Source organism: Microcaecilia unicolor, chromosome 8 (assembly GCF_901765095.1).
Source record: "Microcaecilia unicolor chromosome 8, aMicUni1.1, whole genome shotgun sequence".
NCBI classification, from domain to species: domain Eukaryota; kingdom Metazoa; phylum Chordata; class Amphibia; order Gymnophiona; family Siphonopidae; genus Microcaecilia; species Microcaecilia unicolor.
In genome coordinates this window covers 211,367,639-211,392,185 of record NC_044038.1, presented here as the reverse complement: position 1 = coordinate 211,392,185, position 24,547 = coordinate 211,367,639, and the positions used below count along the sequence as shown (strand labels likewise).

Sequence of the window (24,547 nt, the reverse complement as noted above, 5' to 3'; positions counted from 1 at the left end):
TTACAGTGGGAAAACCAAGAAGCCAGAAAACGTAGAATACTGCCATCCTCCAACCAGGTTACCTTTCTCCAGTTTCAAGTAAACCTTATCCTCTTTATCGAGATAGAGAAGCACGCCATTGGTAGCAGCTTCACGAGTGACATCTTTGTCCCCAGCAAAGGCAGAGATAACAGGTTTTCCATTCAACATCAAATTGACCTAGAAGAAGAAAGTCACCAGAAAATGCTAGTGAAAAGTTTGCATCAATCTGCTGAAAACTTTAAGATTATTCAGGTTTCATCCCATCTTTCCCAAAGCATGGACTAGATTTATTAATGTGTGTTATTTGGTTAGTAGACATTAAGGCATATTCATGTGCTTTAATGAGAGTTATCTGGTTACCTCCTTATTCTATAACTTGGTGCCTACCGTTAGGCGAAGAGGAGAAAACCTCTACAAAATCAGTCACCAGACCAGGAGACAGCAGTGGTGGTCCAGGAAAGGAGGAAGAAACCAAGGGTACGTAAAAAAATATTTATTGAAGATGGACCCTACTCAGTCAAGTTTCGGCATCAGCCTTCCTCGTGGGTCAATGAAATCTTCAAAGTGGACTCAGTGTTGAAAGTCCAAACACAATCACAATCTTCTTAATCAAAGAATGAGCTTCCATGTTGCTGCAGTGTTGGACCATTATTTGAATAACGGATGTGTTTGGACTTTTACCACACTGAGTCCACTTTGAAGATTTCATTGGCTCCTAAGGAAGTTTGATGCCTTAACTCAGCCGAGTAGGGTCCATCTTCAATAAGTACTTTTTATGTACTCTTGGTTTCTTCCTCCTTTCCTGGAGCACCACCGCGGTCCCTTGGTTTTGCCTACTATTAGGCACCATGGTCATTCATACTTTATAAATGGTAGCACTTATTCACATTAGAGTTGCCCATAATTGGCAGTTTTGTGCATAAATGCTAGGTACTAATCTATAAAGTATGCACCAAAGTTGCTTTGTCAGTACCTATGAGGGTGTGCACTTATAGGCGAATTGCATGGTGCACTTAGCTACACCAAACACACCAGCCATTAAGCTGCCATAAGTGGGACTGCCTACGGTCTTTTTTTGTTACATTTGTACCCTGCACTTTCCCACTCATGGCAGGCTCAATGCAGCTTACATGGGGCAATGGAGGGTTAAGTGACTTGCCCAGAGTCACAAGGAGCTGCCTGTGCCTGACGTGGGAATTGAACTCAGTTCCTCAGGACCAAAGTCCACCACCCTAACCACTAGGCCACTCCTCCACTGTTGCTACTATTTGAGATTCTACATGGAATGTTGCTATTCCACTAGCAACATTCCATGTAGAATCTCAAAGAGTAGCAACATTCCATGTAGAATCTCCAATAGTATCTATTTTATTTTTGTTACATTTGTACCCCGCGCTTTCCCACTCATGGCAGGCTCAATGCAGCTTACATGGGGAAATGGAGGGTTAAGTGACTTGCCCAGAGTCACAAGGAGCTGCCTGTGCCTGAAGTGGGAATTGAACTCAGTTCCTCAGGACCAAAGTCCACCACCCTAACCACTAGGCCACTCCTCCACTGTTGCTACTATTTGAGATTCTACATGGAATGTTGCTATTCCACTAGCAACATTCCATGTAGAATCTCAAAGAGTAGCAACATTCCATGTAGAATCTCCAATAGTATCTATTTTATTTTTCTTACATTTGTACCCCGCGCTTTCCCACTCAAGGCAGGCTCAATGCGGCTTACATGGGGCAATGGAGGGTTAAGTGACTTGCCCAGAGTCACAAGGAGCTGCCTGTGCCTGAAGTGGGAATCCAACTCAGTTCCTCAGTTCCCCAGGACCAAAGTCCACCACCCTAACCACTAGGCCACTCCTCCACCAAACCAACATGGCTTAGGAGGGCCTACACATAAATGGCAGCACATTTTTATAAAATACTTTTTACATACAGAAAAAAACCTTTTATAAAAATACCTCTGTAATGGGCCTTGCTTTAAGCTATGAATCTATAGCCAGGATCAGATTAAATGTACTGCGCCTCACCTAGTAGTGTATGTGATAGGTGGGTTACAAATGGATAAATGAAATAACTGAAATTAAGGCAATAAATCCAACAGAGCCTGAAGCTATTCAAAATTATTACAGTTTAAATTATTTATTTATTTGTAGCATTTGTATCCCACATTTTCCCACCTATTTGCAGGCTCAATGTGGCTTACATTGTTCCGTAATGGTGATCACCAATTCCGGAATAGAGAAATACATAGTCAAGCTGGAGATGACAGAATGGGTTAGATATCCAGGTGAAGAAAGTTCATTTTCGTGATGAGAAATAAAAGGTATAAGATTAAACTTCAATCGTGATAAATCAGCTTGAACAGTCAGAAATAATACACTTCAATCGTGAATAGATTAGTTTGAAACAATCAGGAAATTAATGGTTACATCTTTTGTAGTTCTGGTGGAAATGTATTACCTGGCCATTCCCTGAAAAAAAGAAAGATGTCCCTTTTAACAACTGCAGTAAAAAGGGGCCTCAGCGAACGTCAAAAACACGCGCTGACGCCAGTGCAGACCCCCTTTTGCCGCAGCTTGGTAAAAGGGGCCCCTGGTTAAAAAAAAACAGGCTGTGAGAATCAGAGAAGCCACAGAGCCCAGAATGCAGGGGGGAAGAGAGAAAAGCCAGAGTGGAAAAACTACAGATCCCAGAATGCATTGCGGGAGGGGAGGAGGCAGGAGCGTAGAGAACACAGATTTCAGACTGCCTGGAAGAATAGGAGAGAGGAGGACAAACGAGTACCTGAGCTGCAGGAGAGGAAAGGAGTGGGGGCTGATTGGGAGATGGAATCAGCTGAGGAGAGGGTGGAACACCTGAGGGAGGGGGTGGAGAATGGGGGGATGGAATGGGAGGAGTTGGAGCAGGTAGGAGGAGAAGGTGTGGAAGAGGAAATGGAGGTGGGAGAGGAAGTGGCTGGAGAAGAAGAGTGACTTCTAGAGGAGCCCAAAAGTATCAAGAAAAGAATAATAGTCCGGAGAGATCCAGCGGGTGGATGTCAAGAGGTAAAGTGTTGACAAATGAGGGTGGTGGATCTTTAAAGCCTAGCTAAGCTGAACTGTTTGAGGCCTTGCTGAAGAGGGCGGTGTTTGAAAGCGGGGCTAGCTGAACTTTGGAGAGAAAGCCTGGCTAAGCTGGGCTGTGTTTAAAGCCTAGCTAAGTTGAACTGTTTTGAGGCCTTGCTGAAGAAGGCGGTGGGGGAAGGCCTGGCTAGCCGAACTGTGTGGCAGTGAGAGCGAACTGCACGGACGAGTGTGGAGTCGGAAGCAGACAGCACGGATAAGTGAGAGAGACAATTACGCGGCCGGGAGGAGCGGCTGACAAGGCATTGCATTGTTCCCAAAAATTCACATATGACTCCTTAAGCCGCAAGTAGGATAAGGATAGTATTCCACAGGACTGGTCCATTACAAGAAAAAGCTTTCTTCCAAGTAACTGCTCATTTCAACCCCCTTAAAGATAATCCTCTTGATATTCAGCTGGTTGCAGGCAGCACAGTTAGATGCCACTACAGGCGGTGATCCCAGATATTCAATGCCAGCTCGTTTCTGGTGACCGGAATTGAATATTCAGGGTTTCTTCGGCTGGTTCTAACTTAACCAGCTATGAGAATATTCAGTGCTGGCCAGTTAAATTAACAGCAGACCAAGATAGGGCTGCTATTTATGTGGTCCGATTTGCCCACTAAACTTAGAGCCTGAATATTTGTGGATAACCGGCTAAGTCACGTGATATAGTCAGTTATCAACTAGCTACTATGTGCTAATGTTCAGTAGAGATAACTGGCTATCTTGCACTGAATATTAGCGCTTAGCTGGCTAAGCACTATTTATCCAACGGGAAGTCATTCCTGGACGGTTAAATATCACTGAATATCAGGTTTAATATATTTAAACACATAAGAACAAATGAGTAGCCACACTGGGTCAGACCAATGGTCCATCTAGCCCAGTATCCTGTTTTCCAAACATTGGCCAAGCCAGGTCACAAGTACCTGGCAGAAACCCAAATCGTGGCAACATTCCAGAACCCAAACAGAAACAAGATTCCGGAATCACAACGAATAGCAAAATTCCATGAAGAATCTCAAAGAGAAGCAAGATTCTGGAACCCTAAAGATTAGCAACATTCCATGGTACAAATCCCAGGACAAGCCGTTGCTTTCCATGTCTGTCTCAATAGCAGACTATGGACTTTTCCTCCAGGAATTTGTCCAAACCTTTTTTAAACCCAGATACGCTAACCGCTGTTACCACATCCTCCAGCAAGGAGTTCCAGAGCTTAACTATTCGTTGAGTGGAAAAATATTTCCTCCTATTTGTTTTAAAAGTATTTCCATGTAACTTCCTCAAGCATCTCCTAGTCTTTGTACTTTTGGAATGAGTAAAAATCGATTTACTTCTACTCATTCTACACCACTCAGCATTTCATGAACCTCAATCATATCTCCCCTATCTGTCTCGTTTCCAAGCTGAAGAGCCCTAACCTCTTTAGCCTTTCCTCATATGAGAGGAGTTCCATCCCCTTTATCATTTTAGTCACTCTTCTTTGAACCTTTTCTAATTACGCTATATCTTTTTTGAGATACGGCGACCAGAACTGAACGCAATACTCAAGGTGTGAACGCAGAACCTGGGATGACCTAAAAACACTCATAACCATATATAATGTCATTAAGGGGTCATTTTACAAAGCTGTGGTAGAATGTGGCCTTAGCACACCCTTGTGTGGGTTTTTCCCATGTGATAAGGCCTTTTTACCACATCCAGAAAGAGGCTGATTTTCCATTTTTCAAAGTAATGGCCATGTGCTACTGTTAGAAAATCAGAAAAGCAAAAGAATGTTTCTATAAGATATGCAAGACAACTCAACAATAATAATATTGTAGTAAATCAGTTCCAAACAGCGGAGAAAAAGTATCTCAGATTCTTTATTCAAGCTCCAAATATTCAAAACGGAGCACCAATCACACCATCATTGATCTGAAAAAGACTCCACTTAAAAATACAGAACATTAAAAAAATAATTTGCATTCTCTGTATTATCAATTATTGTTGGCTAGGTATTTGCATACACCAAAAATGAACAGTTCCATATCAATGTCTGAAATTCTCTACTATCTCTTAATATTGCAGAGGAATCACTAGTATTTAGCTCAAATCCACTCAGCCATCAATAATCAGATATTCTTATATCCGATGTTAGAACCTTCTTATTCAAAGAGTTGAAATCCACTCCCGACAGGGAACTCCTGTTTCACTGACTACTGCATCAGGGGAACTCCACTGTTCCTCGACCACTACACCTTTCAAAATGGTGCTGAAAGCCCCGCAGTAGCAACATTTAAATGAATTGCATCATGCAATCCCTCCTACCAAAACAGCCAATGGTGACGCAAAAGATCCCGACTGTATAAACCTCAATCAGAAAAAAATGCTACCCAGTTGTTCTTTATATTAAGTCCTCAGGGTTCCACTGAATTGAAAAAATATATCCACTTCTGTTCTTTTTGTCTCAGACATCTAAGAAATTGCCGCGGTGTCCCCAACTGCACGACTGATCCAATACAAGGCACCGCAAAGATTCAAAAGTATGTTGCTCCTGTATACAGTGCCATTAACGTGTGACCATTACCAAAAATTAGTGCGTGATCCCTTACCACCACCTATTTTATAGGTAGTAAGGACTCACATTCTAATGCTGTGCTATTCAGTTAGCACACGACCATATAGATACGATAAACAATTAACAGAGAAATGCTCGCTCTCTTCCTCCACAGACATGCCCCGCCCTGAAAAATTAAAAAATATTTTTAGCATGTGGTTTGCAGGTGCACATTTGGAACTTGCCGTGGGATGCCTCAATGCGTCCCGCGGTAAGCCCCTTTAAGCTGTGGTAAGAATATGTTAGGACAATTCGCACACATTAAAAAGAAAATCATGCTAAAAGGATATGTTGATAGAATAGGGCAGAGAAAGGGGTGGAGTCAGGGCGGAACCAAGGTCTGACTAGTAACATGCAACAGCTTAACATGCGCTATGGCAAACGACCTGCACTTAGCATGATAAAATTAACATCACTTCCACAGGAGGCATTACTTGTCCATGTTACTTTCACATCATTAAAATGCACATTTAAAAGCCACGTTCAATGTGAGGTATGTAGCTTCATATATAGGGTCTTAAACTGTACCCTATAGATCCAGACAGCCAATGCGGTTGCACAAACACCAAGGTCACATGATCACGGCCCTTCAGATCCTTCACCACCTTTGCAGCCATATTTTGAATTAGCTGTGACCTGTTGACCTGACACTTAGGAAACCCTATATAGAGGTCATTGCCATAGTCCAACCTTGAGCCCCCTTCTGAAAATACTGCTGTATGTAAATCCCTCAATTCTAGATATACAAATGAAGAATTGACTATCCATAATTTCAAAAAGGCAGATCATAACACACAAGATATTTGTTTATATACTGTTAACTTCTGATCAATAACTGTTCCCAAAATGTCTGCTTCTTCCTTCAGTAACAACCCTTCCAGAAACAAGTAGGGTTGGGTCCAGTGCCTTTGGCTTATGGACTCAAAGAACTTCAATTTTTGGACTTTCATTTGTAGCCTGTTCTATCCCAACCACCCACTCACCGTTTTAAAGCACTGCTGTAGTATACCCCGGTTTCTTTCTTTAGCTTACCCAGTATGCAGCAAATTTGCACATCATCAGCACACACCTGGAATGGAGTCCCCATTGTCTAATTACTGCACATAATGGTGTCAAATAAATACTAAAAAGCAAAGAAGGTAATATCAATGCTTGTGGAGCACCACATGGCAATACCCAAGCCCTAGACCTTCTGTTCTTTATGTGTTCCCACTGTACCTTATTAATCAAAATAATTCAAACCATGTCAGCACTGTGCCTCTGATACCAAATGCCTGGAAACATTTCAAAAGAATATGATGGTCCTTGGTACTATAGGCCACTGAATTGCAACCTCCGTCCAACTTCTTCTTCAAATCATCCAGACTGAAAAATCACCATTCTCCAAGTTACTGCCTGTTCTATCATTTTGCCTAGAAATAACAGATAGGCCACATTTCATTTCTCAGAGTTTGTACAAAAACCAGAAGGAGTCGCCTAATGGTTAGTGCAATGGACTAAGAACTTGTGGCTGCTTGTGACCTTGGGTAAGTCACTTAACCCTCCATCGCCCCAGGTACAAAACTTAGATTGCAAGCCCACTAGGGACAGAGAAAGTACCTGCATGCAATAAATGTAAACTGCTTTGGTTAAAGCACAGGAAGGGAGGACTGGTCTAGTGGTTAGGATGGTGGACTTTGGTCCTGGGGAACTGAGGAACTGAGTTTGATTCCTACCTCAGGCACAGGCAGCTCCTTGTGACTCTGGGCAAGTCACTTAACCCTCCATTGCCCCATGTAAGCTGCATTGAGCCTGCCATGAGTGGGAAAGTGCAGGGTACAAATGTAACAAAAATAAAATAGATACTATTGGAGATTCTACATGGAATGTTGCTATTCCACTAGCAACATTCCATGTAGAAGGCACAGGCTTCTGTTTCTGTGAGTCTGATGTCCTGCACGTACGTGCAGGACGTCAGACTCACAGAAGCAGAAGCCTGCGCGGCCACATTGGTGATCTGCAAGGGCCGACTTCTACATGGAATGTTGCTAATGGAATAGCAACATTCCATGTAGAATCTCAAATAGTAGCAACAGTGGAGGAGTGGCCTAGTGGTTAGGGTGGTGGACTTTGGTCCTGAGGAACTGAGTTCCATTCCCACTTCAGGCACAGGCAGCTCCTTCTGACTTTGGGCAAGTCACTTAACCCTCTATTGCCCCATGTAAGCCGCATTGAGCCTGCCATGAGTGGGAAAGTGCAGGGTACAAATGCAACAAAAAAAAACCAATATGACCCCTAGTGCTCCTGTAATGGAGCTTAAAGATTACAGATCTCTGCCAACTCTCATTTTGTTCTCTACTTAGCACGGGCATGACTTACAGAATGCACACATTTATTCCAACTTCATAACTGTTGGACATTCATGCATTTCAATTTACACACTTTTGGGTGTGGTTCTAAGAGCCTGGTTTAAAAAGGAGCTAGGTATGAAGTTGATAATGGAAAAAAATTCTTCCCATTTCTAAACTGCAAATGCTTTCTGCCCTTTTGCCCTATATGTCCATCCCCAGATATCGATGTTATCAACTGGTGTGACTAAACCACCTGGGTAACCTGCACAGTATGAAATTATCCTGGCTTAGTAATAATACTAAATCTAAAAATGATAGTTTGATTTTAGAGCCATGATATTCAGCAACGAATATGAATTTATTTATAGTTAAATAGTTTTGGGGTAATATTTAGCCAACAAGCATAAAAGAGAAAGGAAAAGCCAAACGGCATACTCAGCAATGGAGGATTCATAACCTATATGCCCAGTTCAAACTCAAAACCCACCCTAGTGACTGTCCCAGATGGTAAACAGTCAAGAAAGACTAATTGATCTAAAGAAAGGTGCCACAAGCCTGTAAACACTCTAGGGTTTCGTGTTGCTCACGGGTGAATGGTTTAGAGGTCATATTCAGGATTACAACCACCAAACTCTGATTGTTAAACTTGTGTTGAGCTTGACCCTAAAGTATCGTTTAAATGAGAACCAAAACCTGTGATCTGTAAATCATGACCTAGAAACTCTCAAATATTGCCTTTTTTTCCACTCTCATCCGGTGATTTCAAGATTAAGAGGGGCAGTTACAAACATGGGGTAGTGTTAAGTTGTTAGTTTACTGTTATTATTAACTGGAACTATATTAAAATAATATGAGTTAGTGGTAAAATAACACATCTTAATGGTGGCCCATGTTGATAACTTCCCCCCTTAATGGTAGCCCTTCTTGATTACTATGGGGCTCATTTTGAAAACAAAAAACGTCCATAAAACATCATAAGGTGGCAAAAGAATGTTTTTCTCTCAAAAATGTCAAAGTGGTGATTTTTGGCACCCCGATTTCAGACATTTTGCTCCACAGTTTTTCCAAATGGAGAAGGTAGACGTGAAATGTTTGTTTACTTTTTCCAAAAATACTAGGACTGGGGGACACACAATGAAGCTACTAAGTAGCAAATTTAAAACAAATCAGAGAAAATATTTCGGCAATTTCTTCACTCAACGAGTAATTAAACTCTGGAATTCATTGCCAGAGAATGTGGTAAAGGCAGAGGCGTAGCTACTGGGGGGGGCCTCGGGGGTCCAGGCCCCCCTAATCATAGCTCTGGCCTCTCAAGTCAAATGCACAGGCTTCTATGCTGATTGTCTGGCATCCCTCTGCCTCCCGCACTGTGGCACAGCCCCGTTTCTCTCTCCCTTCCCCCACTGGTCAATATCTGTTCCTTCTCTTCCCTTCCTTCCTCCAAAACAGGAGCACATAAGAATTAATGTACAGCAGGTACCTTAGGATGAGGAAAACCCAATACTGCAGTGTTTTGGCAAGAAATCACCTTCATCAGGGGTCCTAACTGAAGTACAGTGATACATATAGAGGGGCATAATCGAACGGGGCTGGCCATCTATATGGGCAGCCATCTCTAAGGCCGGCCCTGGAAAGCGGCATACCCGACTGTATAATCGAAACAAGATGGCCAGCCATCTTTCGTTTCGATAATACGGTCAGGGCCGGCCAAATCTCAACATTTGGGCCGGCGTTAGAGATGGCCGCCATTGGTTTTTGCCGATAATGGAAACTAATGGAGGCCATCTCAAACCCGGCCAAATCCAAGGCATTTGGCCGTAAGAGGAGCCAGCATTTATAGTGCACTGGTCCACCTCACATGCCAGGACACCAACCGGGCACCCTAGGGGGCACTGCAGTGGACTTCAAAAATTGCTCCCAGGTGCATAGCTCCCTTACCTTGTGTGCTGAGCCCCCAAATCCCCCCAAAACCCACTCCCCACAACTGTACAACACTACCATAGCCCTAAGGGGTGAAGTGGGCACCTACATGTGGTCACCAACCCCCTCCCACACTAAAAAAATAAAAAACTCTTTTGCCAGCCTGTATGCCAGCCTCAAATGTCATACCCAGCTCCCTGACAGAAGTATGCATGTCCCTGGAGCAGTTTTTAATGGGTGCAGTGCACTTCAGGCAGGCAGACCCAGGTCCCCCCCTACCTGTTACACTTGTGGTGCTAAGTGTTAAGCCCTCCAACCCCCCCCCCCAAAACCCATGTACCCACATGTAGGTGCCCCCCTTCACCCATAAGGGCTATGGTAGTGGTGTAGAGTTGTGGGGAGTGGGTTTGGGGGGCTCAGCACCCAAGGTAAGGGAGCTATGCACCTGGGAGCTATTTGTGTATTTTTTTTTAATTTTTAGAAGTGCCCCCTAGGGTGCCCGGTTGGTGTCCTGGCATGTTAAGGGGACCAGTGCACTACAAATGCTGGCTCCTCCCATGACCAAATGCCTTGGATTTCGCCGGGCTTGAGATGGCCAGCATTTTTTTCCATTATCACTGAAAAACAAAACTGGCAATCTCAAACCCGGCGAATTCTGGCATTTGGCTGGGCCAAACCGTATTATCGAAAGAAAAGATGGCCGGCCATCTTTTTCGATAATATGGTTCCAGCCAGCTGTTGCGTCGCCGCCAAAATAGATCGCCGGCAACGTTCGATTATGCCCCTCAAAGTGACCCAGGCCCATATCCCACCTTAACTGGTACACTTGTGGTGAGCCCTCCAAAAAAACACTAAATACCTACTATACCTACATATTAGTGACACCTTCAGGCATAAGGGCTATTGAGGTGGTGTACAGTTGGTTACAGAAAGTTATCGGGGTGGGTTTTAGAGGGCTCACCATACAATATTAGGGGGTAGTAGTGAGATGTGGACGTGGGATCTTTTATGTGAAGTCTACTGCAGTGTCCCCTAGTGTGCCCCACTGCTCTGCAGGGATGTCTAAGTGGCTGTCTACTAAGAATGCTGGCCCTCCATACATCACAATGGCTTGTTTTTGTGCGTTATTTCTTTGGGCATTTATTTTTTGCAAGAATGGTCCAAAAAGATAGATGCACTGAGCACAAAAATGTCTAGCCATTTTCAAAACAAACAGTTGGACATTTTTCTGGTTTTAAAATGGTCATGTTCAGTACTGCATTTTTGGACCTTTTGCAAAAAAGGTCCAAAGTTGGATTTAGACGTCATATCGAAAATCCCCTCCTTGCCTTTAAATCAGTGGCATAGCCAGTATGGAGCCACGGGGGCCTGGCTCTGGACCCCTCTCCCACCGGTCTGGCTATGCCCCTGCTTTAAATGTTGACCACGCTTTGAATCAGGGCTGGAGGAAGGGCTGGGTGATTCCAGTTGAGTAATATAAATTAAATTTCAGGCGTCAGAGGAAGAAAGTGCTGGGGTGGAAGGGGGGGGGGAGGAACTTAGATGGTCAGTGAGTAATGCTCCCAAGACCTGCACTCAGATGGCTAAGACTAAGGCTAGAGACATTGCAGGAAATGTCCAGTACTGTTCTCTCTTTGACTGATAGTTGTCGACTCTAGAGCAGCCTTGCAATAGAAAAACAAGCAACATCTTTGCTACAGAGGATTTCGAATAATAGAGAGATGTTATGGAAAAAAAACAAGAATTTTTTTGAGACACTAGAAGAGGAATAAGCTAGAGTGTCAGAAAAGATATATAAACTTGTATAGGCACCATTTGATACTGTCAATAACCAAGAACGTGCAATTTACTTCCTTGTGTTAATGATGACTTTTTATACGGTCCTTATGAGTTTTCTTTTCCAGTTCTCAGTAATGAGTTACTCATACATAAATAATACACTTTAGTAGGGTCATGTGCTATCCTCCCCATATACACCCATTTAGCTGATCCAGGGAAAGGAGAGAAATTAATAAGATGCACTATGTGCGCCTGTTGCCTTTAAATCATCCACAACAATGCTCAGATGCATTTCAGAACCACGCTGTGAAATGCACAAGTTAGGAGCCGAGTAAATATACTATTTAGTACATTTAAATTTCCTTTTATATCAGATATTTATCTAGGAGAAATGTAATATCTCTCAAAGCAATTTATCGTAAAGAGAAAAATTCTCTTCTAGCAGCTCGCTGTTTAATAACTGTGGGGGATGCTATTACAGTATGCTATTTGACAAATGATACAAAAGTTTTGCTCATTTCCAATGCAATTTATTCAAATTTAGCTTTCAAAATGACTACAGGGATTTTCCTATAATCTTCTGTCCATAAAATATTTAATATTAGCTTCAGTAGGGATAAGGCACTCGGTGGGTTAACTCAGGGGCCCTTTTACTAAGCCGTGTAGGTGTCTACACATGCCCAACGTGCGTCAATTCGGAGTTACAGCCCAGCTATCACGTAGCCCCGGCGGTAACTTTGATTTTTACACGTGTCCACTATGCACGCCGGAAAATAATTTTTATTTTCCGGCAATGCAGCGGAAACCAGGCGGTAACTGTCATTCTACATGCCTAGACGATTACCACACGGTTAACGCATGAGACCTTACCGCTGAGTCAATGGGTGGCAGTAAGGTCTCAGACCCAAAATGGATGCACGCCAATTTTTATTTTGCCACACGTCCGTTTTCTGCAAAAATTTTAAAAAAGGCCTTTTTTATAGGCACGCTAAAAAATGGATGTGCGCACACCCAAAACACGTGGCTATACTAGTGCAGCCCATTTTTCAGCGCACCTTAGTAAAAGGACCCCTCTGAAAGGTGCTGCTTCTCCTTAACTTAGGGGTCCTTTTACTAAGGTGCAGTAAAAAGTGGCCTTAGTGTCTTTGCACCAAGGCCATTTTTTATCACAGTTATTAGTGGCCATGTGCTAATGTTGCGATTAGCTTGCAACTATTTTGTCAAATTGCACTTACCGCTACCCATGTTATAGGTGTTAAGGGTTCATGCACTAATTAGTGCATGGCAATGTAGCTGTGCTAACTGGTTAGTGCAGGAATGCCCACTCTCTGCCCTCTGACATGCCCGCTCAAAAAAAGTATTTTTTAAAATGTGCATATTTGACAGGCACCAGAGGAAACCTGAGTGCGGCCCATAGTGGGCCCAATTCTATATATGGCATCTAAAATTAATGTGCGTTAGGCCAACTACACCTAAGCATATTCTAAATACCACTCATAAATTTACACACAGTATATAGAATACGCTTAGGCAACTGAATATGGGCATCCATTTACTCCAACTAAAAGCTGGAATAAATCCCCGCACGTAGATTTATGCGCACTGGCCCATATTTTGTAACAACGCATGTAGATTTTGGAACGCCCATAAAATGCCCATTTCCACACCCCTAAGCATGCCCCTTTGTGCCTGTGCGCATTAGAATTGAGGCGCAGTACATTACAGAATATGCCTAGCAATGTACGCACGTAAATTCCAATTTTTGCCAATTAGTGCTCGCTATAGCTTGTTAAGAGCTTTTAACAATGCTTAACACCTTGTTAAAACAATTAATCTACGCGCATAGTTATAAAATACGCCTTGTGCACAGAATCGCACGTAATTCTAGGTGCGCTATATAGAATCTGGGGGAGAACGCATGTATTGGTGCTTAATGCAGCTTAGTAAAAGGGCCCCTTAGCAAATGACTGCAGAACTGAAACAGCTGCCGCTTTCATTCTGTCCTTTAACTGCTTGCTACACAGTGGAGTCCCAAGGGCGGGGCGGTGGGGGCGGTCCACCCCGGGTGCACGCTGCTGGAGGGTGCAGAGAGCAGCCACGCACCTGTCGGCTCCGCTGGTTCCCTGCTCCCTCTGCCCTGGAACAGGTTACTTCCTGTTCCGGGGCAGAGGGAGCAGGGAGCCAGTGGAGCCGACAGCTCCCAGCAGCCAAGAATGCACCCGGGGGGGGGGGGGCTTGATGTGCCGGGGGGTATCATTGTGCCAGGGGGGACTTGATGCACTGGGGGGGTGTCATTGTGCTGGGGGGTGTCATGCTGCACCCTGGGGGGACGGCCGCACCTGCACCCGGGGGGGGGGGGTGCAGCGGTGATCCGCCCCAGGTGGCAGCCGACCTAGAATTGCCATTGTACATACTAGTTTCCACATTTGGGCATCATTCTTTAATGGCCAAAATGAAATTCAGTTTATGCTCTTTTAAAATGATTTTGTTCACATTTTGAGCATTTGTTAATGTTAATTTGACCTATTCAGTTTTTTTATTATTTATTATTTATTTGTAGCATTTGTACCCCACATTTTCCCACCTATTTGCAGGCTCAATGTGGCTTACATTGTTCCGTAATGGTGAGTACCAATTCCGGAAAAAAAATAAATACATAGTTGAAGTATAGTAGACAGAGAGGATTAGGTATTCATGTACTAAAATTCATTGTATAACAGCAAATAAGAGAAATTGGATCAATCTTCTATTGTGAAACATTTGTTTGAACAATCAGTAATATTAAGATTCAAGTCATTTCAAAATTAGTATGGACAATTAGGGAATAAAAGTTACGTGTTGTGTGGATCCAAGTGTAAATTTTTTTAGCTGGCATTTAGGATGGATTAGTGAATAGGTTGTTTCAATAGTTTACGGAAATTAATTATGTCGTGGGTTGTTTTTATATATTTTGGTAATTCATTCCATATTTGCGTACCTATATAGGAGAAACTGGATGCATATGTTAACTTATATTTTAATCCCCTACAGTTGGGATAATAGAAATTCAGGAACGTACGTGATGAACTAGTAGAGTTCCTGGTTGGTAGACCCATGAGGTCTGACATATACCCCGGAGCTTCACCATTAGGCACATCTCTCTGGATTTTATATATTTGGAACTGAGAAGCATGTGCCCAAGACGAGTGTGCAATTTAATTGAGTAATGAGTCCTTAACTATCAATAATTAGATGCTAACAACTAATTATTGAAGTTAATTGGCACTCATTAAAATTTGCACTAGCATCTGGCTGCACGCTATTCTATAAGGCATGGCACTTAACCCTACTAGCGTGTAAGTCAAAAGGGTGCGTGTCAGGGGCATTTCAGAAGGTTGCATGCGTAGTGATAGAATACCGCCTCAGAGCATCTAAGTTGGGCACCAACCTTTACACCTAACGTTAGGCATGGGAATCGGCGCTAGGCACGACTCTATAAAGTGCTCACGCCCTTTACAGAATTGCAATTAGCGCCACTTTTTTTCCGGTGCTGAATTTTGAGTGCTATTTATAGAATTCCCTCTACACCATATGCACACAAGGACGTAAACACACATGCATCAACTGTGTGTGCATTACTTCATTAGTGTATGGATGTACAAGCATTCTGTGCACATTTTAAAGTTTCAGGTACCAAAATTAAACATAAGTATTGCCATACTGGGAAAGACCAAAGGTCCATCGAGCCCAGCTTCCTGTTTCCAACAGTGGCCAATCCAGGTCACAAATACCTGGCAAGATCACAAAAAAGTACAAAACATTTTATACTGCTTATCCCAGAAATAGTGGATTTTCCCCAGTCCATTTAATAACGGTCTATGGACTTTTCCTTTAGGAAGCCGCCCAAACCTTTTTTAAACTCCGCTAAGCTAACCACCTTTACCACATTCTCTGGCAACGAATTCCAGAGTTTAATTACACGTTGAGTGAAGAAATATTTTCTCCGATTCGTTTTAAATTTACTACATTGTAGCTTCATCGCATGCCCCCTAGTCCTAGTATTTTTGGAAAGCGTGAACAGACACTTCACATCCACCCGTTCAACTCCACTCATTTTATAGACCTCTAACATATCTCCCCTCAGCCGCCTTTTCTCCAAGCTGAAGAGCCCTAGCCGCTTTAGCCTTTCCTCACAGGGAAGTCGTCCCATCCCCTTTATCATTTTCGTCGCCCTTCTCTGCATCTTTTCTAATTCCACTATATCTTTTTTGAGATGCAGCGACCAGAATTGAACACAATATTCAAGGTGCAGTTGCACCATGGAGCGATACAAAGGCATTATAACATCCTCATTTTTGTTTTCCATTCCATTCCTAATAATACCTAACATTCTATTTGCTTTCTTAACCGCCGCAGCACACTGAGCAGAAGGTTTCAATGTCATCAACGACAACACCTAGATCTCTTTCTTGGTCCTTGACTCCTAACGTGGAACCTTGCACGACGTAGCTATAATTCGGGTTCCTCTTTCCCACATGTATTATTTTGCACTTGCTCACATTAAACGTCATCTGCCATTTAGATGCCCAGTCTCGTAATGTGTGCATTCAGAAAAGCATACCTCTATTCTTTAACCAAGTGAGTTTTTCTAATTTCCTCTGGCACCCTATGATGCTAGATAGATTACCATATATGATCCCTTAGCTTACTCAACTACTAGCAGCTGCAGCCCCGCCACCCCCCCCCCCCCCCGACAGCCCTTATCTTATCACCAAGCCTTGTAATAACCTGACTAATCTAAACAGCTATCAAAGTTAATGAGGCTGTTGACTAAACAAACCCCACCCCCCAATATTCAGAGCTATTTAACCAGCCAAAATGGCTGCTGAGAGGTTAAGTAGTATTTAAGCAGTTATCTACCGATATTCAGCAGGGGATAACTGGCTTTCCCCTGCTGAATATCCCTGGTTAGCAGCTAACAGTACACCAGTTATATCGGCCGATATAACCAGCTATCCACTCTGATCTTTACAGCTAGTTTAGCAGCTATATTTGGCTGCGTGAAAACATGGGATATCTTTGGCCGGCTTAAAGATAACCAGCTAAATCTGAATACTGACTTAGCCAGTTATCTTTAAACTGGCCAAAAATAAACCAGATATTCAATGCCAATCACTAGAAACGTCTCTGCATTGAACATCCAGGCTCAGCGCCAACCGTGGGAGTTATCCGGTCTAACTCTCTCAGTCTGAATATCGACCCCAGAGTCTCCTAGAATCCCATGGTCTTACTGGACAGTACCAGGGTACCACCAGTCTGTTAATACCAACTCAGTTGCTTCTTGGCTAGTTGCGACTTACTGGGGCTATCCCATAGCCTGAGGTGCCAACAGGTTGTTTGTTTTGTTTTTGTAATCAAAGCAAAGGCTGTCACTCAACTGAACACTTTCAGGTCACAGGTGTGAATCCAGCTCCAATTAATATTGACCAACATTATTTTTTTTTCTCAGAGCCATCTGAAGACCAATTTTCAAAAATGGAAAACAAAAATTAGAATGTTTGCCAGCGCGTGTAGTGGACGCGTGTCAAAAATGAAAGTACTGCAAGGGCCATATGGTATCCAGGTGGTAACTCAAAATAGATACATGTTGGATGCGCCTAGGCGCCTACGCAGCCTAGTAAAAGGGCTCCCATGTTTGCAGAATAGCGCCTGGCACTTATGTACATATTTGCCAATTAGGGCACCAATCCCGCTTTTAAGTGCTACTATTCTGATGTATCTGAAGAAGTGAATTCTGATCCTCGAATGCTCGTACCTCAATAAATTGGTTAGTTTATAAGGTGCCACTTGTATTGTCAATTTTCCTATAGCTGGTGCAATTAAAATATACCTGAGTGTTCATAAATCATAGCTGTAAATTTTATATTTTGTTAAAAATCTTCTAAATGAAGATTAGGCCTTTGTATTTCCACAATGACCCAATCTCTTTGGGATCCTTTTACTAAGGTGCACTAAAAAATGGCCGGCGCTGCTGTAGATGCATGTATTGGATGTGTGCAGGTCCATTTTTCAGCGTGCCTGCAAAAAAGGCCTTTTTTGGCCGAAAATGGACGTGTGGCAAAATAAAAATTAGTACATGTCCATTTTGGACCCGAGACCTTACCATCACCCATTCACCTAATGGTAAAATCTCACGCATTAACTGGATGATAATTGTCTATGCGTGTAAAATGCCGATTACTGCCCGGTTAGCGCTGTGCGCTGGAAAATTTCCACCGCGCCTAGTGGACGTGCATAAAAAATTCAATTACCACCTAGGCCATTCAGTGGTAGTTCAAAATTGACACATATTGGATGCACATATGCACCTACACGACTTAGTAAAAGGGTCCCTTTGTCAGTTATTGAATGCCACTTGGAAACAGGGGCGTAGCCAGACTTCGGCGGGAGGGGGGTCCAGAGGCCGAGGTGAGGGGGCACATTTTAGCCCCCCCCCCCGGCGCTGCCAACCCCCCAGCCATTGCCGACCCCGCCGCCGTCACCACCAACAATTTTGTCCCTCCCCCCCCCGCTGATGACCCTATGGACCCCCTCCCACCGCCAACCTGCCGTCGCCTACCTTTGCTGGCGGGGGACCCCAACCCCCACCAGCCGAGGTCCTCTTCTTTCCGCAAAAGGTTTCCTTCTGTTTCTGACGTCCTGCACGTTGTACGTGCAGGACGTCAGACTCACAGAACAAAGCCTTACAGATCAGCTGATCTGCAAGGCTTCATTCTGTGAGTCTGACGTCCTGCACGTACAACGTGCAGGACGTCAGAAACAGAAGGAAGCCTTTTGCGGAAAGAAGAGGACCTCGGCTGGTGGGGGTTGGGGTCCCCCGCCAGCAAAGGCAGGCAACGGTGGGAAGGGGGGCTCAAGAGGGTCGTCGGCAGGGGGGTCCAGGGCCAAATCTACGGGGGCCCAGGCCCCACGTAGCTACGCCACTGCTTGGAAAGTCACTCTGTCACTGACTTAGGTTGTGTATCTATAAGGAAAGCATTGCATAGATTAGGAACCTTGTGCCCAATCTTTTTTTGTGTGTGTAAATCAAATTGTCAATTTTAGTCAACATTCAGTAAGCTTCACATCTACATAGACTTGGAAGCTTCATCATTATGCAATGATGGTAATTTTCAAATCATTTTCCTGGATAAAACAGTGCCTTACAGGCAGAAATGGGTTTTTATTAAATTGCCCACCCTATGTTTGGGTAAAAAGAATGCATGCCCTACCATTTCATACATATTTTTTTTACCTGTGGTTGGGGCAGGCAGTCTTGGAATGGGTTTGACTTTCAAAAGCATGCACAACTTTTTGCTCAGGAGTAGCTGCATGAAGAATATGGATTCTTTTCCGGAGCTACTTTTCAAAGAGGAAATACACATATACTATGAAAATTTTGCAAAATTTGCAGAATCAAATGTAGGCATGTACTTTTCAGCAGTCCAGGTAGGAACAGGATTACTCCATTGTTATAAATTCTGTTACATATCATGTTAATTCTCTGACAACTCTATTTACGTGCGTACGTTTATTTAGAATTTCTTTACAACCTTCATATCGTGCACAGTCCTCCAAGTATCAGAAGGTAGAATTCAATGGCACGCTTTAGCTCTCATGTAATTCCACCTACCTTTAAAGATATAAGCAACTGAAAAGACCCACCTGGATAGTTTGACTTTGATAGACTTTAATTACATGGAAATTGAAGCTGTAAATTCCTTTTCTTGGTGCTACAAAGACAGATTCCAATGTGAAAAAGTTTCCCACATTTACCAAAATCTAAAAAAAAAAAAACAGAAGCATTACCATAAGTAGCATTAATCCACACTTTAAAATGTATTAAGAAAAAATCATAACAGGTAAGTTTGTCTCATCTGTACACTGTAATATCCAGTCTCATGTTTTTCCACAACACTGAAACAGACAATTTTGCTCCATAATGTTTACCTTTTCTGGTGAACCTCTAAAATTATCCAAATTTGAATTGTATAAGGAAGGTGGCAAATTGTTCTAAAATCCATATTTTATTTTATTGGGGGAGAGGGTTAATTTTATAAAGGCATTTTCAGGCATATATGTCAGTATACATGCGTAAAAGTGCATGTGGTGATAAGAATGTGCATACGGGACTCTGAAGTAGCCTTGTTCAGGGGCAGAGTTTGGGTGCAGCATGGGTGGATTTACAATTTGTGAGCAAACTTTATTTTAAAAAATGATCTTGCACATACTATATGACTTCACTTAACCACAATTTCTGCATCATTCTAGAGCTATTTTATAAATAAACATGTGTAGGCCTCCACGTGTGCAAACAGGTTTATGATAGATGCCTATTTGCCTGCTCAACCTATGCAACCTGTTATTAAATTATTCTCTCTGTACAATAGGAATGACAGAAATTCCCATTCTAGTTTCTTTAAAATATTATGGTTCTGAAAAAAACGAATAAATAAATAAATAAATAAAATATGCAATTAAACCTGGCACCTGAAAGAGGTGCATCTAATATGTGCTAGAAAAACTTCTAAATGAGATCCTGCAACCTATTGATTAATCAGGTAGGGCCCGTTATTTTGTGGCACTTTTATGGGCAGGGCTGGTACAAGGGTATTATGTGCCCTAGGTGAATCTTCAGCCTTGTGTCCCTCTCAGTTAGAATATAAGAACAGCTATACAGGGTCAAACCAATGGGCCATCTAACCCGGTATCCTGCTTCCAGCAGAGGCCAGTACAGGGTCACAAGTACCTGGCAGAAACCCAATCCCAGAGCAAACAGTGGCTTCCCCCATGTCCACCTCAATAATAGACTATGGACTTTTCCTCCATGAACTAGTCCAAACCTTTTTTAAACCCAGATACTCTTACTATTGTTGCCACATCCTCCAGCAATGAGTTCCAGAGCGTAACTGTTCTTTGAATGAAAAAATATTTCCTCGTACTTGTTCTAAAAGTATTTCCACATAATTTCATTGAGTGTCCCCTATTGTTTGTACTTTTTGAAAAAGTGAAAAATCGATTCATTTTTGTTTTACATCACTCAGGATTTTGTAGACCTCAATTGTATCCCCCCTGGGCCATCTCTTTTCCAAGCTGAAGAGCCTTAACCCCTTTAGCCTTTCCTCATATGGGAGGAGTTCCATCCCCTTTATCATTCTGATCACTCAACTTTGAGCCTTTTCTAATTCCACTATATCTTTTCTCTGTGACATCCCCTTTTAACATTCAGATAAACTGAACAATCATGATCAACTTAATGCCTTGGAGTTTCCTAATTGGACATTGTGTATTGAAATATTCAACTTTATTTACTATATACCTAACGAGGGCAATTTACAAAAGCCATTTAACTGAGTAAATTTGGAAATCCCCTCCCCCCACCCCATGCTTTTCGTTTGTGTAGCTGTCAGGACTACTGTTTTGCTTTGACTGCAGATGCTTTTTGCTGTCCCCCCACCCCCTGAAGCTCCTTCCCTAAGTGACCACCTAGTTTTAGGTGATGGTTGGGCCAGCCCTGTATATGGGTGAGAGTGGCTCCTTCTTAGGTACGTGCTGCTCACCAAGACCATACCAAACGTTTCAGTGACATTATCCTGATAACGCTGCTCAAAATCTTCTCTGACTGCCCAATCACTTGCCGGGTGATCAACAGATGGAGCCGAAAATTGTGTGGGTACCACTCAGCTTGATATATATCTTTCATCATTTTTTTCCAGGTCTGAGCTCAAGACAAATTAGAATCAAGTACACAAGTTATTTGCCTGTGGGACTGGGCTCACAAATGAAGTTGTACCTGAGACCGTGGATGATGATGTGACTTGTCCCAAGCACAGAGTGTAAGTAAGAGCAGCAGAAGCAAAGCCAGAGCTTTCCTGCTTTTCAGCCATCTGTTTGACCTACTAGACTATGCCTCAACTCCAGGCTACATATAAAGTATTTTTTAGAATAATGGTCTTCCATTTTGGGCTAGATACATGAAAAATATTTTTCTCATATAGAAGGTAATTTAATAAATCTTTTTCTGCATGTAAACCCTGTTTTACATGGCTTTTAGAACATTGCACAGCTGCATAGACATGCAAAAAGTGGGCACTTAAGGAGGGGAATGGGACTTGATATACTGCCTTTCTGAGGCTTTTGCAACTACATTCAAAGCAGTTTACTTATTTTGTACCAGGGGCAATGGAGGGTTAAGTGACTTGCCCAGAGTCACAAGGAGTTGTAGTGGGAATCAAACTCAGCTCCCTAAGATCAAAATCCACTGCACTAACCACTAGGCTACTCCTCCACTCCATGCAGAGAATGCACCTACGTTTACACAATCTGCACATTTGCATTCACAGGACTATAGTTTGGATAAAATGGAGGCAGATTTGAGACTTGCATCTGTATTTTATAGAAGACACAGCATACAGAGCTGCATTTATTCTTTTTTTGGGAGCAGCTGTAACTGTGTGTGGGCATTTGTGCACTATTGAAGTGTATTCTGGGAGACTACTTTATAAAAGGCACATGGGCACCTATGTTGTTTTTTATAAAGTAGGCTTAAAATAAGCGCCTTTTGAACTTCTCATCATGTTCTAGAATTACCATTATGTTTCCATTGGAAAAATGACTACTGTGTCTGGCTCTTAATAATGTCTGTATAGTACAGTTTTTTAGTGATTGGGCTGCAGAGAATGGGCACAGTCAGCTGCATTGAAGGTGTACAGATGCTTATATTTCTGAAAATAATGTGTTTTTGCATCTGATAGTCACTGTCTTCCATGGAATTTAATTTATTGAAATGGAACGCTATATCAATAAATAAATAAATATCATGAGGTTTTTTTGACACTTTTTTCAGAAACTATGACAAAAATGAAAAACATTGTCTACACTTCCTGAATCAATCATGTTTCAATCAGTTATGCTAACTCAGATGATATTCAACAGCATAGAAACAGAATATAAGGGGCACATCAATTATGCCTATAATTTATCCTGTAACTTATTAATACAATTTATCCCTTATAGTTTTATTGTATCATATATTTGAGTATTCCATTCTGTTCCTTAATAGATAGTTCACTCTTCTTCATTTTCCCAAAGAAAAATATTATTCAGTGAATTAACTGCTTAAGTAAATAACCTTATTTGCCAATGTCTAGAAGCAGTTAACCATTTCCCTCCTGCAATGTACACTGGGTTGACTGACTGCCTTTGAAGCGCAAAGGATATAGCTCCTCCCAGAAAGGATAGCTATAATTTAGAAATTAGCATCTTAGTTATGTACATATGAATTATGTTCTCTTTACAATTCCACATTCTGTACAAAGGAAAATGGGTTTCCTAACTAGACAATTAACTAAAATTGAGGTTCACTGGATAATGGTGTTTCTTTTGAACCTATCATTTTTCCCCATTCAAAAAGCAATGAAACAATGAAAATGTTTAATTTCTCTGGTTATGAAGACAATTATCCCATTAAGGATTTAAAGTGATATACCCTAAATTTGGGAATCAAAGTAGATATGTAATTAAACATGGTTAATTCAAAACTGGAAATCTCTGCTTTGTCACCTTCCATGAATTCATCAGATTTTCAGTATACCAACAAAAGAAGCCTGTGCACATGTTCACAAATCTCATGCCAGTCTTCCCATTTTCTCATGTGTATTTTTCATGGCAACCAACCACAGTGTGCTTTAATACTAAAGATCCACTTGCTGCTTTAAGGTGCCATAGTAATAATAGAAGCATTAGGTATCAGCAGCTAACAGTACACTGAATAAACTTTTCCAAAATTACCTGCACATCATGAAAACAGACATTTTAATTTTTTTCCTGTTTCCAACATTTGAAACTCCCTTGCCATTAAGAAAGCTGTTGATTCTGTCCCCCACTAGAGTTAGAGTTTTAAAGCCAAGCAGTAAGTATATCAATGAACATTCACAATTAAGATAGTCTGGAGCTCATATACACGCCTGGGGTTCTCAGTCCTGAGAGACACTTACACTTCAGCATATGGTCTGTACCAACAATATTTATTAGCTGCACCAGCACATTTTAATTTAGTCAGAGATGTGTAAGACAATTCATTAAATATTTAGCAAACAGCAATGAGTGGTAGAGACTAAAGAGCAGCTGAGCGAAATCTATTCCTTAAATTTATGGTAATCTAAAGCACTGCGTCTTTCACGCTCTCTTATTCCCCAAACAAATTTAAGGACACCACTTGAAGTAATACTGCCTTTAAAAAGCATCTAACTGTTAGGGGGGGTTTTGCCCCCCTTACAATTTGCTAATTGGTCACGTTCTAAAATATTCCCTGCAAAATTGCTTTGCATGTATATAATCTGTGTGCTTCTAGTTTTGAAGAACGAGATAATAAAGTATTTAGTATCGAATGAAAAAAACACAGATCATCCAGGATCCTTTAGATCAATTAATCGATACTTTGTTACCGTTTGTTTGTTTGTTCTTGCCTTTTACCTGATCGAAGTAGATTATCCTAGTTTTGTTGCTCATTTCGGACGGTTCATGGTTTGTGCTCCGGACTGCAGAGAATGCAACCTTAGAATTAGCAGCCCGAACTGAGATCCCAAGGGGAGACGAAGAGGAGCCTTTGGAATCAGAAGCAGGATTGGAATCGCAAACGACCAGGCATTTCCCTTCTAAAACTATAGGCTCGGTATCATTCTGTGCCCAGACGGGATAGGTGCGGAGAGCCAGCGTGCCGAATACGGTAAGGACCATGGACAGCACCCTGCCCGAGCCTACCAGCAGTCGCACCAT

At 42.2% G+C, this 24,547-nt stretch overlaps 1 protein-coding gene across 1 annotated transcript; it reads right to left on the bottom strand.

Moving 5' to 3' along the window:
• On the bottom strand, positions 1–24,547 carry CBLN4 (cerebellin 4 precursor). The gene is made up of 3 exons (XM_030213460.1): positions 24,245–24,547; positions 19,436–19,552; positions 1–198 (listed from the first exon to the last, which is right to left on the bottom strand). The coding sequence occupies exons 1-3, from the start codon at positions 24,545–24,547 to the stop codon at positions 1–3; spliced, it is 618 nt and encodes a 205-aa protein (XP_030069320.1).